The 20187-nt window shown below is 42.3% G+C and overlaps 2 protein-coding genes across 6 annotated transcripts in view; one reads left to right on the top strand and one right to left on the bottom strand.

Moving 5' to 3' along the window:
- Positions 1–7888, bottom strand: part of vps11 (VPS11 core subunit of CORVET and HOPS complexes) — a 25257-nt gene extending 17369 nt beyond the window's left edge. Inside the window, exons 1-9 of one of the 2 annotated variants that reach the window (XM_045693494.1) lie at positions 7870–7888; positions 6057–6152; positions 5508–5656; positions 5257–5392; positions 4986–5149; positions 4489–4736; positions 3977–4178; positions 3650–3801; positions 2169–2355 (exon numbers count right to left, since the gene is read on the bottom strand). In XM_045693494.1, the coding sequence (XP_045549450.1) occupies positions 2169–2355; positions 3650–3801; positions 3977–4178; positions 4489–4736; positions 4986–5149; positions 5257–5392; positions 5508–5654 (1236 nt within the window). In that variant the 5' untranslated portion in view covers positions 5655–5656; positions 6057–6152; positions 7870–7888. Of the gene's footprint in view, positions 1–2168; positions 2356–3649; positions 3802–3976; positions 4179–4488; positions 4737–4985; positions 5150–5256; positions 5393–5507; positions 5657–6056; positions 6213–7869 lie in introns of those variants that run through there. The other variant, XM_014137168.2, reaches the window with a different exon arrangement.
- The window catches only part of LOC106567637 (hypoxia up-regulated protein 1), a 23060-nt gene continuing 9956 nt past the window's right edge, over positions 7084–20187 (top strand). For 3 of the 4 annotated variants that reach the window (XM_045693491.1, XM_045693493.1, XM_045693492.1), the window contains exons 1-11: positions 7903–7944; positions 11506–11578; positions 12005–12098; positions 12420–12498; positions 12642–12796; positions 13571–13647; positions 13753–13934; positions 14076–14191; positions 15753–15939; positions 16336–16470; positions 18970–19052. In XM_045693491.1, coding sequence (XP_045549447.1) covers positions 7915–7944; positions 11506–11578; positions 12005–12098; positions 12420–12498; positions 12642–12796; positions 13571–13647; positions 13753–13934; positions 14076–14191; positions 15753–15939; positions 16336–16470; positions 18970–19052 — 1211 coding nt within the window. In that variant the 5' untranslated portion in view covers positions 7903–7914. Of the gene's footprint in view, positions 7569–7902; positions 7945–11505; positions 11579–12004; positions 12099–12419; positions 12499–12641; positions 12797–13570; positions 13648–13752; positions 13935–14075; positions 14192–15752; positions 15940–16335; positions 16471–18969; positions 19053–20187 lie in introns of those variants that run through there. The other variant, XM_014137166.2, reaches the window with a different exon arrangement.

A 20187-nucleotide genomic window follows, 5' to 3' on the forward strand; every position in this document is an offset into this window, starting at 1 on the left:
TAGTCATTTAGGCAGGTTGCCTATATGTGTTCTTGGGCGTGTTCAGGAACATGTTGAAAATGTCAGTGAAGACACCTGCCAGTTGGTCAGCACATGCCTGGAGCACACGTCCTGGTAATCCGTCTGGCCCCGTAGCCTTGTGAACGTTGACCTGTTTAAAGGTCTTACTCACATCGGCAACGGAGAGCGTGATCACACAGTCGTCCGGAACAGCTGATGCTCTCATGCATGCCTCAGTATTGCTTGCCTCGAAGCAAGCATAGAAGTGATTTAGCTCGTCTGGTAGGCTCGTGTTACTGGACAGCTCGTGACTGTGCTTCCCTTTTGTAGTAATAGTTTGCAAGCCCTGCCACATAAGACGAGCGTCGGAGCCGGTGTAGTATGATTCAATCTTAGCCCTGTATTGACCCTTTGCCTGTTTGATAGTTCGTCGCAGGGCATAGCAGGATTTCTTGTAAGCTTCCGGGTTAGTCCCGCACCTTAAAAGCAGCAGCTCTACCCTTTAGTTTAGTGCGAATGTTGCCTGTAATCCATGGCTTCTGGTATGTACGTACAATCACTGTGGGGACGACGTCCTCGATGCACTTATTGAAAAAGCCAGTGACTGATGTGGTGTACTCCTCAATTCCATTGGAAGAATCCCGGAACATGTTCCAGTTTGTGATAGCAAAACAGTCCTGTAGTTTAGCATCTGATTCATCGGAACACTTTTTTATAGACAGAGTCACTGGCGCTTCCTGCTTTAATTTTTGTTTGTAAGCAGGAGGATAGAATTGTGGTTGGATTTACCAAATGGAGAGCGAGGGACAGCTTTGTACGCGTCCCTGTGTGTAGTACATGTGATATAATGTTTTTTCCCCTCTGGTTGCACATTTAACACATTGATGGAAATGAGATAAATCAGTTCTAAGTTTCCCTGCATTAAAGTCTCTGGCCAGTAGGAGCACCACCTCTGGGTGAGTGGTTTCCTGTTTGCTTATTTCCTTATACAGCTGACTGAGTGTGGTTTTAGTGCCAGCATCGTCTGTGGTGGTAAATGTGGTATGCTATTTATCACGAGATACTATACCTCAAGCAAGCAAAATCTAGAGACTTCCTTAGATTTTGTGCACCAGCTGTTATTTACAAATATGCACAGACACCACCACCCCCCCCCCTCCTCGTCGTGTGCTGTTCTATCTTGCCGGTTCAGCGTATATCCCGCTAGCTGAATATCCATTTCATCCTTCAGCCACAATTCCGTGAAACATACGTTTTTACAGTTGATGTCCGGTTTGTAGGATATTCGTGATCGTACCTCGTCTAATTTATCCAAACATAACAATGGTCATTAATTCTATTTTTGTTTTATCAGACCAGAGGACATTTCTCCAAAAAGTACGATCTTTGTCCCCATGTGCAGTTCCAAACCGTAGTCGGTCCTGAGCGGTATGACGGCTGCATGGTCCCATGGTGTTTATACTTGCGTACTATTGTTTGTACAGATGGACGTGGTACCTTCAGGCATATGGAAATTGCTCACAAGGATGAACCAGACTTGGAGGTCTACAATTTTATTTCTGACGTCTTGGCTGATTTCTTTTGATTTTCCCGTGATGTCAAGCAAAGATGCACTGAGTTTGAAGGTAGGCCTTGAAATACATCCACAATGGACTCAAATGATGTCAATTCGCCTTTCCGAAGCTTCTAAAACCATACCATAATTTTTTGGAATTTTCCAAGCTGTTTATAGGCACAGTCAACTTAGTGTATGTAAACTTCTGACCCACTGGAATTGTGATACAGTGAATTATAAGTGAAATGATCTGTCCGTAAACAAATTGTTGGAAAAATGACTTGTGTCATGCACAAAGTAGATGTCCTAACCGATTTGCCAAAACTATAGTTTTAACAAGAAATTTGTGGAGTGGTTGAAAAACTAGTCTTAATGACTCCAACATAAGTGTATGTAAACTTCTGACTTCAACTGTATTTATATATAAAAATCGTCCAAATAATCAGCATCTGCTTTTTTTGGTCCTCCAATAATCGGTAGTGAAAGATCATAATCGGTCGACCTCTAGTCTGGACCATGATTATCTGAAGCCCCGGAATGAAAGCCTGCACACACAGTTAACTCCCCTGCACACACTGTTAAGTAACCCTTGGCTTACAGTTTAATTGCTAACCTTGATGAACTCTTCAAGCTTAGAACTGTCCTTGAGCTTGGTGTAGCAGTTTAGCAGCAGGGTGGTGTGGTCGGCATTGGCCAGCGACTGCCGGTGCAGGGCCTGGAGGTAGGCCGTCAGGTTATGGATCCTCTGAGCATCCAGAAACTTCCGGATTACGTAAGAGGGCTCCAGCTTCCTGATTGTGCTGAGGGAGGGAGGGGAAAAAGGTTGCGTTCTCAATTGACATTTTATGGAACACAACGGCAGAGGCTTTTGGTGCTGCCTTCTGTCTGCATTCAGTACTTACTTCAGGCAGCCAATCTACTCCCATTGTTGGAGCACAAAACCCATTTTCTCTTTTAATTAAACACAGGTAGGTTTTCCATTTCATTGTTTTTCTCTGACACCAACATGTTGGATTTAAAGCAATTGAGTTGGGAGACCCCACCTTGCCTATACAACGGTAGTGGGAACACTGACCTCTCACAAATCTCCCCCAAGAATCCAACTGACAATCTAAATGCTTAAGGATTAGCAAAAAAGCAACTTGTTGATCATGTTAACAGGACTTGATTGGATAAGACGAGGGTGGGTAGCTTTCAGTAAAACCAAGTTCGTAAACATAGCAGCAAAGAAACCACTACTAAGGGATACCAATAAGATGAGACTTGCTTGGGCCAAGAAACACGAGGAATGGACATTAGACCAGTGGAAAGCTGTCCTTTGCCTGATGAGTCCAAATTTGAGATTTTTGGTTCCAACCACTTTGTCTTTGTGAGACGCAGAGTAGGTGAACGGATGATCTGTGCATGTGTGGTTCCCACCGTGAAGCATGGAGGAGATGGTGTGGGGATGCTTTGCTGGTGACAGTCAGTGATTTACTTAGAATTTAAGGCAAACCTAACCAGCATGGCTACCACAGCATTCTGCAGCAATACACCATCCCATCTGGTTTGCGCTTAGTGGGACTATCATGTTTTTCAACAGGACAATGACCCAAAATACATCTCCAGGTTATGTAAGGGCTATTTGACCAAGAAGTAGAGTGATGGAGTGCTGCATCAGATGACCTGGCCTCCATAATCACCCGACCTCAACCCAATTGAGATGGTTTGGGATGAGTTGGACCGCAGAGTGAAGGAAAAGCAGCCAACAAGTGCTCAGCATATGTAGGAACTCCTTCAAGACTGTTGGAAAAGCATTCCTCATGAAGCTGATTGAAAAAATGCCAAGAGTGTGCAAAGCTGTCATCAAGGCAAAGGGTGCCTACTTTGAAGAATCTCAAATATATTTTGATTTGCTTAACACTTTTTTGGTTACTACATAATTCCATATGTGTCATTTCATAGTTCGTAGAATAGTTAAGACATCTAATGTAGAAAATAGTAAAATAAAGAAAAACCCTTGAATGAGTAGGTATCCAAACTTTTGACTGGTACTGGATGTATTATTATTATTATTATGAAGTTAGATACATCAACCCCTGGGTGATATCATACCGGATGTACTGTTGGATGGCTCCATCGTGGTCCCCCTTCACGTAGAGGTGGTCACCGTATTGCCTGAAGATCTCAGACAGCCCGTCACTGTCCAAGTGCTGGCTCTTAGCCAGGTTGATGGCCATCACAAACAGATTCTTCTTGAAAAGCATCTAAAGACAGATTGAAGTGTTAAGTGCCTTGCTCAAGGGCACAATGGTAGTAAACAATACTTGGGATCTGAAACCTGTAGTCTTCTAGTTTCCAGTTCAATCTGGTGCTGAGTTGAACATAATACATTGGAGGGGAAAAGAAGGCATGATGTCAGTCAGCGTATTTTAGGCTAACCTCTAGCTTGGTCTGAGTGTCTTTCTCCTGCAGCACAAACATCTTTCCATCCCGAGTCAGGATGTAGAAGGAGCCCCATTCGGCCAGAACGTCGATGATGTCATCAAAGGAAGCGCTGTAGGCAATGAACTTGTTGTCCAGGTCGTAGATTGTCAAGATTTGTTTCTCCGAAGGAGTTGTCTCTCTACTCCCAAATTCAGACCTGAGTACAGAACTTGTGTTCAATACATTGTCATAGGAGTTAATATATCACCTAAAAATGTGCCTGTTTGGTTGAATGTTTAAGGGGTGTTCTTCTCAAAAAACAATTTACTGTTTTCTTCTTTATACTTACAGTCAACATAAATTGATTTAGTATAAAATGACTTGTGTTTCATTTCAATAAAAAAAAGGAAATGACACTTGGCTAACCTTTGACCTTTATAAGGACTCATACTGACCCTGGCCTTGAACCTTAGGGGACCCGTTCAAAAGAAATGGCTGCTGTGCCACCATCAGAGAGTTGTTCTTACTTGTTGGGAGACTTGGTGTCCCTGGTGAGCAGCAGGAGGTAGCCCCGGTGCCAGTGGGCCAGTAGCTTGTGCCCGTCGAAAGCGAAACAGGGACCCCGTTCATCAGGCTGGTAAAGGTATACACACTCGTCCCCCGCGACAATAAACTGGGAGTCCTGGGAGGGGTCTGTGAGCGCAGAGCAACGCAGCGCACAGCCGTGGGTGTCCAGTTCCAGTTTAGGGTACTCCTTCACCGACAAAGTGTAGCACTAGTCATGGGGTGGAAACAACACCAAATGAAATAGAAGCAAGTTAGTGCTCATGCTCCAAGGGAAAAGTACTATGGCGACAGGCATGGGGTCAATGCCATTTCAAATCTATCAATTCAAATCCTCCTTGAAAATATGACACTTTCAAATATTGAATTGTAATTTACATGAATAACCTGAATTGATCTTAAACTTGCTTCTATGGACTTCACTTATCAGAGTGACATTTGAAAAGCTCAAATGACTTACATGGACTTTTTCCAGAGTGGCAACAAATAAGTGAGTGACTTTGCTCTGCTGACGGAAAGCGAGGCCTGTGATTGGACAGGTGCCCTCATGCAGTGTCAGGGTTTTACTGTGCCTGTCCCGGGTTATGTCACCCTTTGTCAACACCACACTGCCATCTGTGAAGCCTGCAATGACATGGGGATTATCAATTTATAACAGGGAGCAAACACAAATGTCAAAACCAAATCTAAACTATAGGTGACATAGGTAGTACTGAAGAAATGCCACTTACCAATGGCCATAAAGTTTAGGTTCTCGTGTACACTGAGGCAGGACACCTCTGTTGGTTTGTTCCCAGGAATTGCTGGGAATATTCTGGTACACAGAGGATTCCCGCTGTCACGCTTGTCCGGATTCCATACCTTCACCTGGCAAACAGTAACACAGCTGGGTTTCTAGTAACAGTTCACAAATAACTACCAAGGAAACTAAAATACTGTTTTTTGATAGTTAGTATTAAATATATCCTACTAAATGTCTTACCAGGGGGTTAATTCCTTGCTCATCCTGCCCAACCGTGACCAAAATGCTGTGCTGCTTGAGCTGGTAGAGGTGGGTCACTCTCAGCTTGTAAGCCTGAAAGGAGGACAACTGTAGGGAGCGCGTCAAAAACCAGATCTGACCGTCCATATGTAATTTATTCTGGTTCAAGGAAGCATCATTTTAAATCAGAGACAAATGGGCATTTGCATGGTTAGGGATAGAGGAGACAATTACAAAGGCAGGGCCATGTTCGAATACTCTTAAAATGTATATAAATTTGCCATAGGAATAAGAAGTGTAATGTATACAAGCAATGTAAATATGTACTCTTCTTAGTCGTATGACTAGCATGTATAGCAATAATCATTTCCTTACTTGCAGCTAGCCAATGAGCATCATTTTGGCATATAAACTCAATTTCATTAACGTTATTAGTTAACTTGCTTAAAATGACAAGACTGCTTGTCTGGGTAGCACGTTCGTTAGCTAGAATTGACAAACTAAATTAACTATGCTATGTTAACGTCATGGAAACCACCGAAAGGATATCTCCAAGAACGATGTGGCCCCGGCCCGAGTCACATGCAGATATGCCAACGGGGAGGACGAAGTTCTTCCCATTATCTCCAGCGTCCTTCACCGTCTCTTTATCAAAAAACACAAATCGTCTCCACTGTAAGAACGCAGCCATTTTCTTTGCACTGTCTGTATCCTCAGGGAAGAAATCATGTGATACACATCACAAGTCATGTGAGAGAGGGGGAGGAGGAAGAAGAGAATTGTAAATTATATATATATTTTTTTAAAAAGCCAATCAACACACGAAATGAATATGTTTATCAATGTAGGTGGCAGGCAATAAGGGCGAGGGTCACAAAATAAAGTGGTAAACTGTTGATCATGTTCATTTTGAAATATCACCCATTCAATAGTCTTTTCCCCCCGCACTTATTTATTTTGCCCGTTGGCTAATTTTCATCTGCAGTCCCTGTGTCACATATTAAAACAACATTTAGCGTCACAAACATTAATTACATAAAGTAAAGCTAAGAACTCGTTCAAATCAAGAAAAACGCGTACCAGTAAGTAACAGATCAATCAATCAGTAATAACATTAAAAAAATTACATTGACTTCCACATTGTTTTGACTACAACAACTAGTACTCGACGACACAATAGGTCACCTTAATACAATGTCATATAATTTACGCCCATTAATTGAACGTGGACCAATCACATATTCACAAAAATTATGTTCTCGACAGCCTTCACCGAAAGGACCTATCACTCTGTAGTACTTGGAATGTGGACGACGGGCTCTTGCCACATTCATAACAACTGGGAATTCGGAAATCTCTGACTTCCGACATCAGTGCGTTCAGAACAACTGCGACCTCGGGAAAAAAAACGAGCCCCGACTAGTGAAAATCGTTTAAAACCGTCATCAAACTCGGAATCCCAAATAGGGAACCTCTTTCCGACCTGAAGATCAATGATGTCTTGATTCCACCTTGTTTTTTCCGAGTCCCCAATAGTCTTGAAAGCACCAACAGAGTCATCGCTGTACTCGCGGAACAACGACTCTAGTGGTTTCCACTAGATAGCACAACCACAAAGTCAAAATCGAATATATCGTAAAAATTAATGAAAGCAAAATTGAGGTTTTTGGTCTTAATTTAAGGTTATGCATAAGGCTAGCCGTTTGGTTAAGGTTGGGGTTAAGGTCAGGTTTAAAGAAGATACATTGTAGAAATAGGCGGGGTTTATGACTTTGTGTCTGTGGTAACTACTGTCGACCGACTCGAGTGGATCCAATGAGATCACGCCGCGTTCTGGGCCCTATGGCGAGAACAAGCAGGTGATAGCAAGGGAAAAATCAAGAAATCTTTATTAGAGTGGCTACGAAGAGGTTTTCAGTTAATAGATCAAGCCAACAGCAAGAAGCATCACCTAAAATAATACCGTTTAGCTCGCTGCAAGTAAAGGCGTGCGCTTTCATTTTGTTCATATTGTTGTTTAAACCAGTCTGCTTCAAAAACTGAACTGCTGGAGTGGAGAAGGTAAGTTTCTGCTCTGTCAGCAATGTGCCTAACTAGTTAAGTAATTGTTTTTCCATTATGTTCTAATTACCAGCAAATACTGTTGTTCATGGGATCCATTGAAGCAGTCCTAGCTACCGGTTATTTGCTAACATAGTCTCTCATTTCAAATGAAATGGCTGAGGGATTTTAAAGGTGTATTCTAGGTAGTGTTTCTAAAAAGCATTATTTGTATTGTAGTAACCTACCTAACTAGCAGACGGAACCCGTTTACAGAACCCAAGACTTCTTTTTGTTTTTGAATGAATGGTCAAGGCATCACCTGCGCTGGGCGGTCCGTAGTATTCATACTTTACGCCAGTGCTCCATGATGGGGCTAGAAGTTTCCACGCTCAGGGTATTTGAATATTAATAACTACATGCTATAAAGCCATTAGCTTGCTGATTGCCTATTGTTTTCTACTTGATATAGACATTAGCTAGCCTATATCCTTTATTTCGCGACACGTGCCCTAGTCCGTAGGCAGAAAAATAATTGCCTCACGTTTTCATCATGCTTCCTGACTTTTCATCAGCACTTGAATTAACAGTCGCACAACTAAACTGAGTCGCACAACTAAACTGAGTCGCACAACTAAACTGAGTCGCACAACTAAACTGAGTCGCACAACTAAACTGAGTCGCACAACTAAACTGAGTCGCACAACTAAACTGAGTCGCACAAGTAAACTGATCAAAGGGCATGAGTCATGAAACATCCACTTAACTGAATAGTGGTAGAAAAAGTACCCAAAATCATGCTTCAGTCATTTTCTATTAAGTTATCTTTATTTATACTCCAGTGAAAGTCAAAATATTTGGTTATAAAAATAAATTAAAAAATTTTCTAATTCTTATATTAAGAAGTTATTTACGGATAGCCTGAGGCAGGCTCCCACTCAGACATAATTTACTAACAAAGCATGTGTTTTTTGTGTCTGCCAGATCAGAGGCAGTAGGGATGACCAGGGACGTTCTCTTGACAAGTGTGTGAATTATACCATTTCTGTCCTGCTAAGCATTCAAAATGTAACTTGTAGTTTTGGGTGTCAGGGAAAATGTGTGGAGTAAAAAGTACTTTTCCTCAGGAATGTAGTGAAGTAAAAGTTGTCAAATATTAATAGTGAAGTACAGATTCAGAAAAATGACTTAAGTAGTACTTGAATTGTTTTTAAGTACTTTACACCACTGCCTGAATGCACCTGGACAGTGAAGGTGGCATATTGTCCCCAACTCTAGTTTGGAATTGTGAAGTCTGAAGAACCGTTACAGGCTGACTACACAGCTCGCGTTGCAAAATACATTTAAAAATGTATATTATTCAATTATTGCACCCACACTGCTCGCGCGCGCCAACGAGCATCTGCATTGCCAAGGGCTGAAATAGAAGTCAATTCTATTTGTGACGCGGATCGCGCTGCAAGTCCTGCCTCTCCCATCTCCTCATTGGTTTATAGAAGCAGGTACCCACGTGCCAGCTCCTCATTGGTTATACCCACGTGGGTGACTGAAAGACGAATGAGGTCGGTGGCGGTAATGCACCTAATTTATGAAAGTTGCCAATCGCAATATAAAGTCAAGAAAAGAGAGCTTGGAAGGAGGAGAGATGACTAGAAACGATACGGTTGACCGTTTTATGTGTGGATTAATTGTCGGAATAGAGGACCTTGTGCATTTCAGGTAAAGTAACAACTCAATGTTTATATCCCAGAACAAATTAGCTAGCTAAATTGCCATACCGCCCGCTAGCAGAACACAAGCCAACAACATCCGGTGAAATTGGAGTGCTCGCAATTAAAATAAATAATCGGAATATTAAACATTCATGAACATACAAGTATCTTATCATTTAAAAGCTTAATAATTTCTTGTTAATCTGTCTGATTTACAATAGGCTTTACAGCGAAAGCATACCATGCGATTGTCTGAGGACGGCGCCCCACATCAACATATTTTTCAACCAGCACATGCTTCATAAAATCACAAATGGCGACTAAATATGTCACTTACTTTTGAAGATCTTCCTCTGTTTGCAATCCCAAGCTACAACATGAATGGTCATTTTGTTAGATAACCTTATTTATATCCCAAAAAGTCAGTTTAGTTGGCGCCATCGATTTCAGTAATCCACTCGTTCAACATGCAGACAAAGCAGTCCAAAAAGCTACTGCTAAACTTCATCCAAACAATGTTTCTATTTAATCCTCAGGTACTCTAAAATGTAAATAAACGAATATTTCATACGGAAAGTAGTATGTTCAATAGGAAAGCAAAATTGGTAAGCGCGCGCCCTCTTCCTCGCGTGCCGAAAGACTATTGTACCGGTGCTCTCCTAACCAAAACAAAATTCTTGCTTGTTATTCAAAAAACAAGCCTGAAACCTTGAATAACGACTTGACACCTAGTGGAAGCCATAGGAATTGCAATCTGGGAGACGGATTTACATAGGAACAATGGAGCCTGGGACCCCCAAAAAAATTAAGAATTCTGGTTGGTTTTCTGTTTTTCGCCTGCCATATCAATTCTGTTAGTCTCAGACATTATTTTAACAGTTTTAGGAACTGGGCTTGAGTAACAGGCAGTTTACTTTGGGTACGTCAGTCAGGCGGAAATTCAGGAAACTAGACCCTATCCCTGACAAGTTAATGCTTTTTGACCAGTCCCCAAATTAATGTAATTGGTTCAGTGTTTTGATATTTTAACCTGCGTGTCGTGATCGCGTTTGGTGTGGGGGGACAAAATACATTTATGCACGATGGCGCACGCGTGCAGCCGGTTTGGGTTCGTGCTGAAGAGGAATGGCAGAGCATTATCTAAATATTCTAGTGCACTTCCTACATCTGCGCTGGTATGAAAAGTTTTGTGTAGGTGAAAGCAATATGGTGTATGACCACCAGGCTTTGGCTTTCACCTCTCCTCCTGTTCAACACTGCAGGTGACGGAATGGGCAGGAGTCATCTTTGAGATGTTCCTTTTACCTTACTTGCTGCTGTAGAGCAGTGGTTCCCAAACTGTGGGGCGCAAGGTTTTTTTGGAGCTCAACCCGGCTTTCAAGTTGTAATAGTAGAATTCACAAGGTGCTATTTCGAAGTTGGGTAGTGCATCAGTGTTCCTCTTCTCATGCCAGTCATAGCATACCTTAGAGCTATTTGTAACTTGTTAGAAATGTCCAGCTGAACTAGCCCATGTCAGTTGTTTTTAGCAATGTTTTTTTGCCTATAGATTTTGTTGGAATGTTTGAGTCACAGAAATATCACATAAATAAACATTAGGCATGATGATGTGTAGAACTGCAGGGAATAAGCTTTGAACTTGCAAAATGTTCTCTCCCCCAACAAGAGGGGTGTGAACAATGTGTCACGTTCAGGACTTCTGCCCATAGAAAGACATAAAGACATGGTGTGCGGTGGGAGGGGTGTGTGATGTCCCCAATTCTGGAAGGGGGGCCTGAGTGAAAACACTCTAGAGCAGGGTTTGCCCAAAATCAGTCTTGGGGCCCCCCTGGGTGCACTGATTCAAATAAAGCTTGATGATGAGTTGGTTATTTTAATCAGCTGTGTAGTGCTAGGGCAAAAACCAAAATGTGCTACCGGAGGATGTGCTCATTCTATTTCCTTTCTGAAACAGAACTTTTTTACTATTTGCTGATATGCATTGTATAGAGAAATCGATGTTCTTGCGCATTTGTTTTTTTAAGCACCTGCCAAATTGATATTTGATCCCCAAAAAAGACTTCTAAAACAAATGACAACATTTGTAGCTAATGGATTTGTACAAGATGAAAAAAACGAGTCAGAGAATGCATCTTTGAGGTCTCAAAATAATCAACAAATTATTTTCTTCAGCACACTTACCATGTCACCAGGAAGGCTGCTGTTAGCGTTTGAATATCTGTTTTTGTTCTGCTTTGTGTGTACAGGTCACCATGAGGAGGAAGCTGACTTTATGGGCTCACTTCTGCCTTGTCTTGGCACTGCTGCCTTCACAAACAGGTACTAACACTACACATGGTTATTCCATCCAAGACACCTGCCTGCATCAAGCACCGGCAGATTCGCTTAACACCAAATTCAAATTTCAATGTACATCTGAATGCCTCCATTTTGAGTGGGAGAAGAAAATGGACACGTGCAGAGGTTATAATTAATCTGTCACATTACAATATGATGCATGGTCTGTATTTGTACCTATTTACACATGAATTTACTGATGCACGGATGAACATTGATTAAGTTCAATGTCAACTGATGCAAAAGACTGATATTAATCACTCACATTGCCACCATACCACTGAAGCCAGTGAGAAATTATTGAAGCTAATCACCTTTAGTATTGTCTCACTTAGTCTGTAATCATCACTTTGTTATTACAAAAGTACAGGTAATGGAATAATCATACCCATTATTTTGTCCATACAGCCTCTGTTGCAGTCATGTCAGTTGACCTGGGCAGTGAGTGGATGAAAGTAGCGATAGTAAAACCTGGCGTGCCAATGGAGATTGCTCTAAACAAGTGAGTATTGCCATTTTCAGTGTCTCTAGCTATGTCATCGCAATGGGTTTAGGACTTTGTGCTTTTAGACAGAAATCCCTATTCCATTTCATGTTTGATAAGTATTCATAATTATCATACTCATCACTAATGTGTGAGTACGCTAGCTGTTCTTTAGTGTTTACAATGCATGTTAACATGCCAATATCTAAATGGGCCTGTGCTGAATAGTGAATGAACATGGGCAGAACTAAGGGTCGGTTCATGATTAAGATTAAGAAAAAAGCATTCTCAAAGCTTTAACATGTTTCAATAGTCTGTCTTATCCTTTGTGTTGCACAGGGAGTCCAGGAGGAAAACGCCAGTAGCTGTGTGTTTAAAAGAAAATGAGCGACTTTTTGGAGACGGTGCATTGGGAGTGGTAAGGCACATTGTCATAACCTACCAGGTCACATGTTTTAAAATGTCTATCATAGTTAGTGCTCTGTACTCCCCCATGGGAATCAATGAAGTTCATGAATTAGTATCTACACTGTCATTGATTTGGTTTTCTTTCTCCCGCAGTCTGTGAAGAACCCCAAATTTGTCTATATGCATCTTCAGAGCCTCCTTGGCAAGAAGCATGACAACCCACAGGTGGCAGTCTATCAGAAACGCTTCCCCGAGCACCATCTGGTGACAGATGAGAGTCGGGGCACAGTTCTCTTTAGCAACTCAGAGTAAGTCGTTTTTGATTTCCTCTCGTTGGGTCCCTTTTCCTTTGTTTAGCAGGAGGTGATTGAGCCAAGTGATTTGTTGAAGAGTACTAATAATACTGACTTCTATGGGCCATTAGCGATATGGGGCAAAATGCTGACCCATTAACTTGTTTGTCAGTGTACGACATTCCTTTTGCGTACTGCCCAAATAGCACATTGTCACAGGCTGTTTAAAATGTCATTGATCCAGTATGTCCTATGCTGTAGTTGTGGATAAGAGTGATTGGTTCTGGGGCCTCGTTTCTCTAAGGCACTGTGGCGCAGCAGTCTAAGGCACTGCATTGCAATGCTAGAGGCGTCACTACAGATCCAGGTTCGATCCCAGGCTGTGTCGCAGCCGGCCACAACTGGGAGACCCATGAGGCGGCGCACAATTGGCCCAGCTTCCAGGTTAGGGGAGGATTTGGCCGCCTGGGATGTCCTTGTCCCATCACGCTCTAGTGACTGCTGGGTGCATACATGCTTACTTCGGTCACCAGCTCTACGGCGCTTCCTCTGACACATTGGTGCGGCTGGCTTCCGGGTTAAGCGAGCAGTGTCAAGAAGCAGTGCGGCTTGGTTGGGTTATGTTTGGAAGGATGCATGGCTCTCAACCTTCGCCTCTCCCGAGTCTATGGGAGTTGCGTTGATGGGAGAAGACAAACTACCAATTGGATATCACGAAATTGGGGTGGAGAAAAGGGTTAAAAATATATGAAAGTGCTTGCCTGTAATGTCTACTCTGTTTTCCTTCAGAGAAATGCAGTACTCTCCAGAGGAGCTCCTGGGCATGGTTTTGAACTATTCACGTGGACTTGCTCAGGACTTTGCAGGTTTGTCTGTTCACTAGTAGTAGGGGGAAAGGTTCTCTATTTCAACATTGTTGTGCAATTATTTTGAAGCCTCCCTTACTGAATGCATTTTACTCTCGCTTACAGAGCAGCCCATCAAAGATGCCGTGATCACCGTCCCGGCCTTTTTCAATCAGGCAGAGCGCAGAGCAGTCCTGCAGGCCGCACAGATGGCAGGTGTTAAAGTCCTTCAGCTCATCAACGACAACACGGCGGTGGCGCTCAACTACGGTGTCTTCAGGAGAAAAGACATCAACAGCACAGCTCAGGTGCGCTAACTAGGCTGCTTTTACATGCGTTTTTTTATTTAACTAGGTTTAGTCTTTTTGATATGAGCTTCATAAGTTGTTTTGTGGGTCAGAAGTTGCTTTGTGTAACCCTAGTCTTAAATTCCTGTTCTCTCGCTACAGAACATAATGTTCTATGACATGGGTTCAGGCAGCACAACGGCAACCATCGTCACATACCAGACGGTCAAAACCAAAGAGTCGGGTTCCCAGCCACAGCTCCAGATACGAGGAGTGGGGTGAGACAAAAGGACCTGTATACCCACTTTTACTCACACACACACTCTGCAACACAGGATGTTGGGGAAAGCACACGCCTAGCACTCTGCTCTAATCATTAGTTTTGTTTTCATTCCATATACAGTGAGCTCCAAATGTATTGGGACATTGATAAAAAAAAGTTTTGGCTCTCTACTCAAGCACTTTAGAACGATAAAATGAGGATAAGGTGCGGACTGTCCACTTTAATTTAAGGCTTTTCATCCATATCGGGTGAACTGTTTAGAAATTACAACACTTTTTGTATGTAGTCCCCCCCTTTTTAGGGAACCAAAGGAATTGGGACTAATTCTGTTGTGTAGTTAAGTATTTGGTCTCGTATTCATGGTACGCAATTACCACATCAAGTTTGACTAGACACATTTGTTTGCCTTTACTGTTTGTTTAGGTTGTTTCAGATTATTTTGTGACCAATCGAAATGAATTGTAAATGTGTAATTTTATTGTAACTAAGAATGTTTCCAAACACTTCGACATTCATGTGGATGCTACCATGATTACAGATAATCCTGAATGTGTCGTGAATGTTATTACAAAAATATTATATCCCCCCCCCCAAAAAATGCTAACCTACCCTGTTATTGTAATGGTGAGGTTTGCATGTCTTCAGTGTTTATTTGTGCTCCTAACCCTAACTTTTTAATATACCTTAAGTGAATTTGGCCCAATACCTAAATGGTTCATCCGATATGGCTGAAAATACCCTCAAATTAAAGTTTACACAGAACCCAAACCGAATGCGCGCGTGCGCTATTGTGCATACATTTATTTTGTCCCCCTATACCAAATGTTATCACGACACACAGGTTAAAATATAAAAACAAACTCTGAATCAATGACATTAATTTGGGGACAGGTCGAAAAGCATTAAACATGTATGGCAATTTAGCTTGCACTTGCTAGCTAATTTGTCCTATTTAGCTAGCTTGCTGTTGCTAGCTAATTTGTCCTGGGATATAAACATTAAGTTGTTATTTTACCTGAAATGCACAAGGTCCTCTACTCTGACAGTTAATCCACACAACAGCCAACCGCATCGTTTCTAGTCATCTCTCCCCCCAGGCTTTTTCATCTTTGAACTTATATGGTGATTGGCATCTACACTTTTACCACGACAACCGGAAAAACATTGTCTTTTAATCACCCACGTGGGTATAACCAATGAGATGGCACGTGGGTACCTGCTTATATGAACCAATGAGGAGATGGGAGAGGCAGGACTTGCAGCGTGATCTGCCTCAGAAATAGGAGTTCTATTTTAGCCCTTGGCATCACAGAACATGGATTTCTACATTTATTTTGCGACGTGTCTGGTCAGCATGAGTCTGCACTTTAACCGCATAGTCATTGTATCTTTTCAAATCCAATGTACTGGCGTACAGAGCCAAAGCAACGTGCCACTGTCCCAATACTTTCAGAGCTCACTGTAGGTATTTGTATTTTCAATGTCTTATTGTGGAGCAATGACAAGCACATTTCTCCAATGTTCCTAACCTAACAATGTTCTCTGTCTCCGGTCAGGTTTGACCGCTCTCTGGGGGGCTTTGAGATGGAGCTGCGGCTGCAGGACCACCTGGCCAAGCTGTTCAACGAGCAGAAGAAGACCAAGAAGGACGTGAGGGAGAACCACCGCGCCATGGCCAAGCTCCTCAAGGAGGCCCAGAGACTCAAGACTGTGCTGAGCGCTAACGCTGAATACGTGGCACAGGTGACGGGACCTTCGCTGACCCCAGTCGTACACCATTCTCCTTACCTTTGCGGCAGTTGAGAGTAGTTACCGGTTACTCCCATGTCACCCATAATGTTCTACTGTAGATGTGTAACCTCGTAAAATAATTACACAGGTGAAGCCATCGCATGGCTTCTTTATCCCTCCATTCCCTGTCACTTCCAGTCTTACACTGTTCTGCACATTTAGAGAAGTATGGTCTTTTTTTGGTAACGTTTCTTATGCTTTGATGTTCTGTCAGGTGTGTTGGAGCTGAAAGTAAGCACCCATTCAACTGGGGAAAAGTTTTGTTTAACTTTTACAGTTACCCATAGTGTTCTACTGTAGATGTGTATTACAGTACATCTAAACCAAATATACTCACTCTTTGTTCAGGTGGAAGGGCTGCTGGATGACATGGATTTCAAGGCTAAGGTGACCCGTGTGGAGTTTGAGACCCTGTGTGCTGACCTTTTTGAGAGAGTGCCTGGCCCTGTACAGGATGCCCTCAGCTCTGCAGAGATGTCCCTGGTGAGTCACTGCAGCTTGTGTGCATTCATTAGGCACCAAATGGACTTAAACAGGAAGGGACGCCCTAGATTTGTCCAATAAGTAGATTTTTAGATTTCCGTTGCAAACCGTTAAACATTTCCCATTGAGTGGCTTAATGAACATGACGCTTGTTTGTCAATTGATCTTTTAGTCAAGCAGTCACTAACTTTATTTTACATTTTGGGGAGAATTGGACTTTTTATGCACAAACGACAGAAAAAAGCATGAAAAGTCACAGGAAAACCAGCATTATCAACAAGATCATGCTGGAGCTTCCCAAGCCCCTGGATCTGTGGAATGGCTATGCTCCTTAGGATGTTCAGAGAATACTGTTTCCTGTCAGTTGCATAGTAAAATCAAACTAAAGTAGAATAGTTGATGCCTGAGGTCTATGGGAACAAAATGTTGCACTTTGATGTAGGTTTGGTATTAAATATCCTTTGTGGTGCAATGTTCAGTGGAACAGTATCTTAAACCCATAAGAGTCTAAGCTGGGGGGGGGGGGGTTCTACTAACTATATCAAATTGTTTTAAGTTCATACCAAGGATCATTTGAATTTTAAGACTCATTAAAGTATAAACATTTTTTGGGGACAAAATAAAAAGTTTTGGCCTTGCTATCAGCCCATACAAATGCATTGAATAACCGATTCAATAAATGTAACAGATTTTTTTGGGGGGGGAGAACTAAAGGATTTTTGTTCTGAAGTGTCGTTGATCTGAGATGACAGATTGGGAAACAGATTTTTTTACCCCTTCATTTTGGCACTGAAGTCTCCATATACTTCCATTCATTTTTTTTTTTTCAACTGGTACCAGGTGACCTTCAGGCGAGTCTTGAGGCCTGTGGGCGTCCTAGAGCAAAACAACCAACGTGTTTGAGTCTCACCTTTGCAAAGAGGGGTCATATTAGTGTGTAGCCCAAACTGTTTTGACGCTACAGACAGAACTTGGCAGATCGGCTGTACCGACATCAGATGAGTCCCAAAACGCTTGTGGGGGTCGAAGAGGAAAAACAAGCAACTTTCCATAGAGGGTCATAATATACCGAACAAAAATATAAACTCAACTATTTTAATTAGAGTTTAGTTCATATAAGGAAATCAGTCAATTGAATAAATGTATTGGGCCCTAATCTGTTGATTTCTCATTACTAGGAATACAGATATGCATATGTTGGTCAGACGCCCCCCCCAAAAAAAAGATTAGGTGCATGGATCAGAAAAAGTCAGTACCTGGTGTGACCACCTTTTGCCTCATGCAGTGCGACATCTCTTTCGCATAGAATTGATCAGGCTGTTGATTGTGGCCTGTAGAATGTCCCTCTCCAATTCAATGGTATGTGAAGTTGCTGGATATTGGCGGGAACTGGAGCATGCTGTCGATCCAGAGCGTCCCAAACATGCAGGCCATGGAAGGACCGGGGACATTTTCAGCGTCCCGGAATTGTGTACGGATCGTTGAGACATGGGGTTGTGTATTATCATGCTGAAAATGAGGCCATGGCGGTGGATTAAGGGCACAACAATGGGCCTCAGGATCTCATCACGGTATCTCTGTGCATGCAAATTGCCGTCGATTTAAAATGCAGTTGTTTATTGTCCATAGCTTATGCCTGCCCATACCATAACCCCACCGCCACCATGGGGCAAACCGCTCGCCCACACAATGCTGTACACATGGTCTGCAGCTGTTAGGCCAGTTGGACATACTGACAGATTCTCTAATTACAGACAAAAATACTCAGTTTCATCAGCTGTCCGTGTGGCTGGTCTCAAACGATCCCGCAGGTGAAGCCGGATGTGGAGGTCCTGAGCTGGCGTGGTTATACGTGGTCGGCAGTTGAGGCCGGTTGGACGTACTGCCAATTTCTCTAAAACGAAGGAGGCGGCTTATGTTAGAGAAATTAACATTCAATTCTCTGGCGACTGCTCCGTTGGACATTCCTGCAGTCAGCATGCAAATTGCATGCTCCCTCAATTTGAGATTGTGTTTTGTGACACAAACAGGGATATACACATTTTAGCACTTTTGAGAGAAATTAGCTTTGTGTGTGGCACCTTTTAGGGATCTTTTTTTGAAATGTGACCAACGCTTTACATGTTGCGTTTTATATTTTTGTTCGGTAGTTTGTTGGCCAACCCGTTTGGACGCTACAGACTTTTGTCAGACTGATTTGCGGGATGTCGCATGGCCTGACGAACACTGCCAATGTAGAAGTGCGACAGGCGGATGTGGTTGATTGAGACACATCCAATGCAAAAAATATATTTCTAGCTTAAACTGACAAGATTGTTATGGGATTGTTGTATTCTGCTAATTAGATTGCCACGAGGGCGTGGACATTGAACTTACGGGGTTAAACTCTTGACATGTTTCAGCATGTCAAGCCTTCAGAGATTTCTACAAAGATTGAACTAACACGTCTGTTTATTTGCAAATACTGTAAGTATATCTTCCAACATTGTCTTCCAACAGGATGAGATCGAGCAGGTGATCCTTGTGGGTGGCTCCACCCGAGTGCCTAAGGTGCAAGAAGTGCTGCTCAAAGCCGTTGGGAAGTATGTCAACAGTTTCACTTGACACTGTCAATACCTGGGGCTCTACACTACATGAGGGACATAGAATGCTCCCTATTGTCCAGGGTTTTGGCTGTAAGATGTCATATTCAAAACAAACCTCCCTAGACAATGGAACACAAAAGAATGGAGTAAGAGCTTCACCTGAAAGTGTCACAGGTAGTATCTACTAGAGTGATGGTATGTAACTCACATGTTGGAAATTCTCCATCTGGGATGAAAAGGCATAAAGGGATAGTTGGACCCAAAATCAGAACTTTGCCAGGTGTTTTGGGACCTGAAAAATAGAAATTAGACTAAGGTGTACACCATTTGTTGTGAAGATCAGCTAGATATGCCTTAATTGTAAATTAATATGAAAATGTTTTTTCATATCTATTTAGAGTTGAGGCCAATGTTCCCTTAAATTTGGGCACTAAGCAAATTGCAGGTCTGCTGAGCGTGAACTTGAATGTTGTGAAAAGTCTGTGCAACTTCCGGCTGTGCCTGCTTTAAGTTTTAAGTTGCCAAGTAGGCTACTAGGGCTATTTGATCATAATGTATTAGGCCTACAGTGCCTTGCAAAAGTATTCATCCCTCTTGGCGTATATCCTATTTTTGTTGCATTACAACCTGTAATTGAAATTGATTTTTATTTGGATTTCATGTAATGGACATGCACAAAATAGTCCAAATTGGTGAGAGAAAAAAAAATACTTAAAGAAATGCTACAAAATGAAAAGTTGTGTGCATATGTATTCACCCCCTTTGCTATGAATCCCCTAAATAAGATCAGGTGAAACCAATTACCTTCAGAAGTCACATTAGTTAGATTGCACACAGGTGGACTTAAGTGTCACATGATCTGAATATGTGTATACGCATATGCGTGCACCTGTTTTGAAAAGCCCCAGAGTCTGGGGCGGCACCATGAAGACCAAGGAGCTCTCCAAACAGGTCAGGGACAAAGTTGTGAAGTACAGATCAGGGTTGGGTTATAAAAAAATACCTGAACCTTTGAATGTCCCACAGAGCACCATTAAATGGAAAGAATATGGCACCACAACAAACCTGCCAAGAGGGGGCCACCCACCAAAACTCAGACCAAGCAAGGAGGGCATTAATCAGAGGCAACGAA

Source organism: Salmo salar, chromosome ssa13, assembly GCF_905237065.1.
Source record: "Salmo salar chromosome ssa13, Ssal_v3.1, whole genome shotgun sequence".
Taxonomy (NCBI): Eukaryota; Metazoa; Chordata; class Actinopteri; order Salmoniformes; family Salmonidae; genus Salmo; species Salmo salar.